Below are 9,153 nucleotides of genomic sequence, written 5' to 3'. Positions count from 1 at the left end.
ACTCCGGACCCAAACCTACCAACTCGATGCAACTCAACACAGCTGAACAACACATAAAGAAGCAAAAAAGCGAAAACAGGGCTATAACTCTCGGAACGACTGGCCGGGTCATTACACAAATATATTAACCAAACTGGTTGGCATATTGAGATCATAAATGAAAGGAAGATTGAATATCATCAAATTACTATAATCATATCGGGAAAATATAAAAGGCTACCCGACTTTCCTTTTATTTATACTACACAACTATAAGCATGATGATTGAATCACATGGCACAAGTAAACTAGATGTTTACTGAAATAAATATTAGTTGGCATGATCGATTGGCCATCCCGGTTCAATTATGATACAAAATTTAATTGAGAATTCACGCATATTGAAGAAATAGTAGATTCTTTAAGAATTCTCTTGTGCTGCTTATTCTCATGATATACCAGTTAAGGTTGGGATTGAATCCCTTGATTTCTGGAACGAATAAAAGGTGATAAATATATGGGCCCAGTCACCTGCCATGTAGACCGTTTACTATTATATGATTTTAATAGATGCATCTATTGTATGGTCACATGTGCATTTTTTAATCAACTTGCAGTTTGACATTTGCAAGGTTACTTGCTCAAATTATTAGAGCAAAGTTCCAAAATATAAATTATGATGATTTATCATGATAATACTAGCTTAAATCTAAGTTGGTTTAGCAGAAATTGTATACCTCTAATTATAGCTAAACCATTGGTTATGAAAACAAAACTCCCAAAATAAAATTTGGTATGAGATGTATTATTTAATATACATCAGCACTTGTACGCATCTAGCCAAGTTATGAAAAGTTCTCCCTATCACAATCGGTTCAGGGTCAGGAACCAAATAATTTTCATCTAAAAATATGGATGTGCTATATGATTTAATTATGCCACCACAATGCACAAAGATGGGTTCCCAAAGAAGGTTGGGAAATGTGTTGGTGATCCCAACATTAGGGGTAGAAAATGGGCAGCTAAGAAAGTGATACGTGGAATGAATTATTATGAATACATATAGATCCTCGTACAAGAAAATATGAACTTGAAGTTCAAGTGATAATTCATTTTTAAATTATTGCCAAACGCATTTGCTGACCCAAATCTAAATGTTATATTTCAGCTGCTATTGCTCCAAATAGAATAATGCCCGTGATGGACAAATTTTATGGCACGCATAAAGTATAATAGACTAATCGGTTCCAAAGATAAAACTCCTTGAAGAAGGAGAGGAGAAAATGTTCAAGATGGTCATAAGACCTCATCGAGCACCACGACATAACATTTCATAAGACCTCATAGGAGAGGCTCAGGTACCTAAAAATAATGAGATAAAGAGATCTCATTAAGTTATGTCTTTATTGGGTAATAATGAAACTGACATAAAATGATCGTCGACGATATTGTTAATATAATATAGCGCTCAATATTATTGACGAGGATCTTGAGCTCAAATCTGTCATGAAATTTGGACAGATAAATGATTGGCCAAATGAAAAATACACAATGAAAATTGACTTCACCTGAAAAATGTAAAGTTAGACGGATAATCCCAACACCTGAAAGTTTAAAGCCAGTAGAGGTATAAATGTGTTCTTGTGCGAAAAAAGTCAAGTCGATAGACATAAACACGACTTGTGTTACAAGAAGATTTTAAATATCCTGGCATTGATTATATAGAGACATGCTCTTCTGTGGTGGATGTAGTCATTTCAGGTTTTAATCTAGCAATACATGAAAAACTTGATATGCGTATAATGGAAATCATTGAAGGATTTAAATTGTTCTGAAACATATTAAGGTTTCCAATAAATTTATTAAATAAAATTTCAAAAATCCTTATACGGATTGAAACAATCAGGGCGCATGTGGTATAATCGCCTGAGTGAGTACCTGTTGAAATAAGGGTACAAGAATGATTCAATTTGTCCTTGTGTCTTTATAAAAAGATTAGGATCTGAATTTGTTAGAATCGACGTATATGTTGATGGTTTAAATATCATTGGAACTCCTGGGGAGCTTCCTAAAGCAGTAGACTGTTTAAAGAAAGAATTTAAAATGAAAAATCTTGGAAAGATAAAATTTTGTCTTGGTCTACAAATTGAGTATATGAAAGATGGAATTTTTGTCCATCAATCAGCATACATTGAAAAGATTTTAAAGCGATTCAATATAGATAAAGCACATCCATTGAGTACCCCGATGGTTGTGAGATTACTTGATATAAATAAAGATTCATTCCGACCTCATAAAAATAATGAAAAGCTTCTTGGTCCTAAAGTACCATATCTTAGTGCAATTGGTGCACTAATGTATCTTGCTAACACTACAAGGACTGACATGACTTTGTCAGTTAATGTCTTAGCAAGATATAGCTTCGCTCCTATAAGTAGACATTAGAATGGAATCAAACATATATTGCGGTATCTAAAAGGGACTACCGATATGAATTTATTTTATGGCAATGATTGCAATCCCGATTTTGTTGGTTATGCCGATGCTGGGTATTTATCTGACTTACACAAGGCCCGATCTCAAACAGGCTATGTGTTTACATGTGAAGGCACTGCCATATCTTGTCGATCGACTAAGCAATCAATCGTGGCTACTTCATCTAATCATGCTGAGATAATTGCTATTCATGAAGCAAGTCGAGAATGTGTATGGTTGAGATCTATAATACATCTTATTCGAGACAAATGTGATTTGAAGTATGACAAACTACCCACAATTTTGTATGAAGACAATGCAGCATGCATAACCCAATTGAAGGTAGAATTCATAAAAGGAGATAGGACAAAGCACATTTCACCAAAGTTATTTTTCACACATGATCTTCAAAAGAATGGTGATATCAATGCGCAACAGATTCGTTCAAGTGATAATATGGCTGATTTGTTCATCAAATCTCTACCGACGTCAACCTTCAAGAAATTAGTGTACACGATTGGGATACGAAGGCTCAAGAATATGAATTGATGCTCTCATCAGGGGGAGTTAATACGCGTTGTACTCTTTTTTTCTTACAAGGTTTTGTCCCACTGGGTTTTCCTTGCAAGGTTTTTTACGAGGCAACCAACAGGCGTATTTCTAAACATGTGTACTCTTTTTCCTTCACTGAGATTTTTTTTTTCCATAGGATTTTTTCCTAATAAGATTTTAACGAGGCACATTATCTATGGACATCGAAGGATGAGTGTTATAAGAAAATTAAATTATGGTGGTTGTCTACTCTTCTCCATTATCTCCATAACTCCCAATACTCTAATAATTATGGAGTTATGATTGTAACTCCATAACCTCCTCCGTGATCTTCCTCTCAAATGCTTAATGACATATTCAATGACATATTTTGCAATAGTGATTCTTCACTTTTCATGCATATATAAAGGTCTTATAATAGATAGGAATAGATATACACAATTGAAGAAGAAATAATAATAATCTCTCATCTCTTTCTCTCTATATCTCTTAGCTTGTTTTTCCTTGATCTATATTGTTACTTTGAGCTATATTTTATAATACAATCCAAAATATATAAAAGACAAATAAAAAAGTTACAGTAAAAAAAAAGACTCTTAATAATTCAAACTGCATTAGATTAATTAGGATAACGGAAATATTATTTAAAATGTGTAGGTTGTCATACATTGACAAGTCGGCAGTTGGAAATGAAACTCTGTCAAAACCTAAAAATTCTTTTTTTCTATGGTAAGACTTTGGACTCTCGCATTTATTGTCACTTTCGAAAAGATCTTCCATATTAGTAATTCAGAATAAAACACCCATACCCCGGCTCGGCCCGGCAGAAGAAGCCTATTCTAATTTTCCATAATAAGATGCAAGAAAAAAGGGCTAAATTTTGAAAAAGAACCTCTGTACCTCACTAAATTCCAACTCTACAACCCACCTATAAGGTCCCATCTTTGATCTATTCCGAACCAACTCAGCCATCCAAAACTTCTTGTTTTGTCTTTATGTTTTTAGACTCTTCCCCTCCCCTTCCCCTCCCTTCCTCCTTGTCAGTTGTGGGTCCCTTGTTTTCCCTGTAATTTGTATACTAGTATCTGATTACTCTCTTTCTCATTGCCAGCCAACTCTCTTCCCAATTCCCATCTCAAAACAAAAAGCTTGCACCTTTTTAGACTCCTTTTCCCCCTCTTTAATCTACAAGAAAAAACTTGCCATTTTTCAAGATGTTCAGAAGAACCCATCAACCTTCTCTATAAATGAAGCAACACCTTCCACCGAGTCCTTTGAAAAAAGTAGAATATACCTTTAATCTCTCTTTCACCTTTTAGGAGATTTTTTTCCTCTCCTCCCACCCTAATTCAAGAAAAGAACAAGAATTCTCATTGGTTCCCTTCTGTTTCCAAGATTTACCAAACCCCATCAATTTCATCACTCGTAATCCAAGTAGAGATTATCAATATAGGAAGAAGTTGATATTTTTTCATTCTAAACCACCCAACTCCCTGTACTAGTAGAGAGATAAGAATACGTATACACACATTTTGATTGAGGGATGAGAGAGTTGTGGACAACGCTGGCATCAATGATGGGGGTATGGGCTTTCAGTCAAAGCCTCCTTCAAACAGTTTTCCCAGCAGAAGTCCGTTTTGCGTCCCTCAAATTCATCCATCGCATCTGCAACTGGTTCTCTGCCTATTGCTACTATGACATAACGGAGATCGACGGCGTTAATACCAATGAGCTTTACAACGCCGTTCAGCTCTACCTGAGCAGCTCTGCCTCCATCACTGGGAATCGCCTCAGTCTCACAAGGGGACTCAATTCCAGCACCATCACTTTTGGGCTTTCCAATAACGATTCCCTCATTGACACATTCAATGGTACTGTTAAAGTCCTGTGGGAACACGTCGTCATCCCAAGGCAGGCCCAGACATTTTCATGGCGTCCTCTCCCAGAAGAGAAAAGGGGTTTCCTCCTACGTGCCAAGAAGAAAGACAAAGCAGTGGTGTTGGGCTCTTATCTGGATTTTGTCATGGAAAAAGCAAATGAAATTCGGAGGAAAAACCAAGATCGGTTGCTGTACACGAATTCACGTGGGGGTTCACTTGATTCCAGAGGCCATCCTTGGGAGTCGGTACCCTTTAAACATCCCAGTACTTTTGAGACACTTGCTATGGATCCTCAGAAAAAAGCTGAGATTATGGCAGATCTTTTGGATTTTGCCAATGGAGAATCTTTTTATCAGACAACTGGGAGGGCTTGGAAAAGGGGTTACCTTCTTTACGGACCACCAGGTACAGGCAAGTCTAGCATGATTGCTGCCATGGCCAATTTTCTTGGTTATGATATTTATGATCTTGAATTAACCGAGGTCCACACTAATTCCGAGCTCAGGAAGTTGTTGATGAAGACAAGTTCTAAATCTATCATTGTCATTGAGGATATTGATTGCTCTATCAATTTGACTAACAGGAAAAATAATAATAATAATAATAATAGTAGTACCCATTCATTCTCACCTCCAGGAGCAGGAAGTTGTAGTACTGAAGATGGTGGGAATACTATAACTCTTTCTGGTTTGTTAAATTTTACTGATGGTTTGTGGTCTTGTTGTGGAACTGAGAGGATATTTGTGTTCACATCCAATCACATTGAGAAGCTTGATCCTGCACTGTTGAGGAGTGGGAGAATGGACATGCACATTCACATGAGTTACTGCTCTTTTGCGGCACTCAAGATTCTCTTGAAGAATTACTTGGGATACGACGATGATGATGTGGAGAGGCAATTTCTTGAGCAATTAGAGCAAGTGATTGAAAAAGCTGAAATGACACCTGCTGATATAAGTGAGGTGTTAATCAAGAATAGGAGGAATAAAAACAAGGCTGTTTGGGAATTGCTGGAAGCTTTGAGGACAAGGGCTGAGAGGAATGATGCTGTAAAATCAAGTTCGGACGATGAAGAGCAAGAGAAAAGGGCATTAGAGAGTCCTAAACAAGGTCAATTGCAATTACATGATGACAAGGTACATTAGTAAGTGATATTACAAGGGTTAAAAAAAATATTAAAATTTTGCTTCTTTAAATCTTTGTGGAGAGAAAGAAGAGACAATAAAGTTTGCTGTTTGAAGAGAACATATTTACTATTCATGACAGATTTTTTTTGTCAAATAGGCAAAACATGAAATGACTGTAAGACAAAGGCATCGTTCTACTATTTTTCTCTCTTATTGCTTGATTTAGTTTAAGTCTATTTTGAAACATACAAAACTATTTTGTCGATTTACATGTGGTGTGTTTGGTTATGTTAGTTCATATTTGTCGCCTTGGAAATGGCTACATTAGCATATGAGTTTCATATTTCGTCCACATGCCACTGTTGCTGTTCGGTGTGCAGCTCGTTAATATTTAAATTTTGTTAGCTGGCTGGGATTTGAGTGAACCCTTCAAGCACATGGGGCTGATGTACTTTCTGATTTAGAATTTGGAACTTAAGTTGCCAAAACCTTTAATTTTTCTTTCTATCATTTTGAAAAGGACATGTTTCTTTTTGAGTTGGGCAATGAAAGTTACTTCCTCCATCCAAAACAGTGACCACAATTCAGCGTTTTACAATAATTATAATAATATATTTATAATACAAAATTGTCTTAAAATGTAATATTTGAAATCAAACGAGAGTACCGTTATTCTTATTGAAATGACTATCCATTCAATCAAATTAAAATGTTAGTATTTCATAAGTTACAGATATGTATTGTATAAAGCAAAGGGGATTAACATGCCAGTTTCATGTTTTTCGATAATAGAATAAGAAAGCAAATTAGAATTCAAAACAGTTAGGGTATTCAAACTGAACCTAAAAATTATACTACTAAACCGAAAAGTTAAATCAAACATACTTAATTTGGTTTGGTTTGATTCGGTATTGAGTAAGAAAAACTTGAACCAAACGGATATATAAATATATATTTTTTATATATACTTTTAAAATTGCATGTTGGATTTTATTTAAAAATATGTATAGAAATATCTTTGATCCTCTCATAAGTTGTAATATTTTAATAGAACTATAAAGTGCATCTAATTTTATTAACTTTAAACAATACTTGTTTCTAACGTGTATCATCACTTTCTTATCAAGTGTTACTAAAATGCCTTAATTTCTTTGTTCTTTCATATTCATAAGTCAAGATCTGCTAAACTCGTATATGTTCTACGAATTTGAAATGCTATTTTATCGATAATTTTTAAAATTAAACAAAATTTATCATTATTTAAATTTTATATAGATATTTTTATTTAATTATTAAAATTCGATTAAGTTTGAAAGCGTACATCAATAAAAAAAAAAATATTGTTAGACTAAATTCAGCTATTTGCAAAAAAGAAAAAGAAATTCCTCCATAAGAATAATTTAATAGATCATATGTTTGTCAATTATTTTTAATTTTTACTAAACATATATTCCCCCCGTTTCAATTTATGTTATTTGACTAGACAAGGAGTTTATGAAAAAAAAGACTTTTGAACTTTTGGTGTAAAATGAGGCATATATATTTTATGTGGCTATAAATCATTGTATCAATGTAAATTATTTTCAAATATGAAAATGAGTCATTCTTTTTAGTACAGACTAAAAAAGAAATAGGTTCACAAAAATTGAAACAAGGGGAGTATTAACTTATCAAAACGTTATCTTTTAATTTAACAAAGTAAGATTGAAACAATATTTATGTGACACCAAAAAATCAAAAGCGTCGATAAAATTCGAACCGATAAACTGATATAGTTGGTTTGATTTGATTTTGATAAAAATCAAACCAAATGCATTGAATGTTATTTTGTTTCAACAGTTGACATTATATTTTACTTAAATCACAAAATTTAGACATCTTTTAAAGTAAATTAAGGTATTTACTAATCAATTCGTTTTTAATTTATGTGAACCTATTCGACTAGGCACAAAGTTTAAAAAGAAATGAAGACCTTTAAAACTTGTGGTTCTAAACAAGTTAAAACATTTGTGTGACTATAATTCGTTTGAAACTTATGGTGTTAAGCATGACAGAGTATTTGTATGACTATAAAAGTTTCTCATTAAGGGTGAAATTGAACGTTTAAGTTTAGTTATTTTCATTAGAAAATGGTCACTCTTTTTGAAACGGCCCAAATAGAAATATATTCACATAAACTGGAAGAGAGAGAGAGTAGAATTATAAATAATCATTACTAAGTGAAAGATCAAAATGTAACCGCTAAATCCAGGGGTAGATTCACATGTAGGGGTTGGATTCACCTGAACTCATGCTTTCCTCCCTAAATAATTTATAACACTATTACTTTCTTAATTTCTTCTTATATTTCTACATGTGATCCCAAGGTCAACTAGTACTTTGGTGTAGCAGTGGTTGAGCGCATTGTTGCTTTGCCAAGTTAAGTGGTCGATCCTTTGGTGCTGTCTTTTTTAAAATAAAATTTACGCTTTTTAAACTTAATTGTTACATGTTTTTGTTTTGTTTTTCCCTTTCATACTTGGTTATCATTTTTCTGTCTGTCTCTCCTTTTTTTTGGTCATTTTCTTTTTTGAGTTTCAAAATCCCTCAAAAATAGAATACTCATTCTCAAACACCCTCTCTTTATTGAGTCTTCAATGAGTCCTCTCTTCAATTTCGACATAATTCTTCAACGAATCAGCAAATTGGCAAAGGCTTTAAGAACAAATGCACACCCTTTCCCCAATTTCTTTATCAATCTCTTTCCTTTTTTTATTCATCCTTTTTCTTTTAATTGTTTTAAATATTGACCGTTTTAAAGTATAAAAACTCATCAAGGACAAATATAAAATGAATGATACCTTTCTGTGATAAGAATATTAATTATAACTTGCTCGCCAACTTGTTATTATCCTAAAATTTTATATGATAAAACCGAATTCTATTTTAAAGGTAGTAATGCATTCATCGTCCTGAAACTCCTGAATGCACCTCTAACTTAATCCAACTTATACCATGCACATTTGGGAATGACTCAACAATGTAAATATGTTACTGAACTTATTAAAGTGCTCCCAAAAGATTTTGTTCAAAGTGAAAATAATGGTATTCAATATAACTACTAGTTTTTACAAACCCCACAATTGAAAAAGGTTTTGATG

The 9,153-nt window shown here is 33.6% G+C and overlaps 1 protein-coding gene across 1 annotated transcript; it reads left to right on the top strand.

The window, feature by feature from the left end:
• Positions 1-4,016: 4,016 nt before the first annotated feature.
• On the top strand, positions 4,017-6,266 carry LOC107831816 (AAA-ATPase At5g57480-like). Its single transcript, XM_016659608.2, has one exon. The coding sequence runs from the start codon at positions 4,550-4,552 to the stop codon at positions 6,029-6,031; it is 1,482 nt and encodes a 493-aa protein (XP_016515094.2). The 5' UTR covers positions 4,017-4,549; the 3' UTR covers positions 6,032-6,266.
• The last annotated feature ends 2,887 nt before the right edge of the window (positions 6,267-9,153 follow it).

The sequence above is a fragment of the Nicotiana tabacum genome, chromosome 23 (genome assembly GCF_000715075.1).
Source record: "Nicotiana tabacum cultivar K326 chromosome 23, ASM71507v2, whole genome shotgun sequence".
Lineage (NCBI taxonomy): Eukaryota > Viridiplantae > Streptophyta > Magnoliopsida > Solanales > Solanaceae > Nicotiana > Nicotiana tabacum.
Note: the sequence above shows the minus strand (reverse complement) of the source record. Positions and strands in the feature narration are given on the sequence as shown.

What these genes read in the sequence shown, in the direction of transcription:
- LOC107831816 (XM_016659608.2), top strand. Translation starts at nt 4,550, where the DNA reads ATGAGAGAGTTGTGGACAACGCTGGCATCAATGATGGGGGTATGGGCT.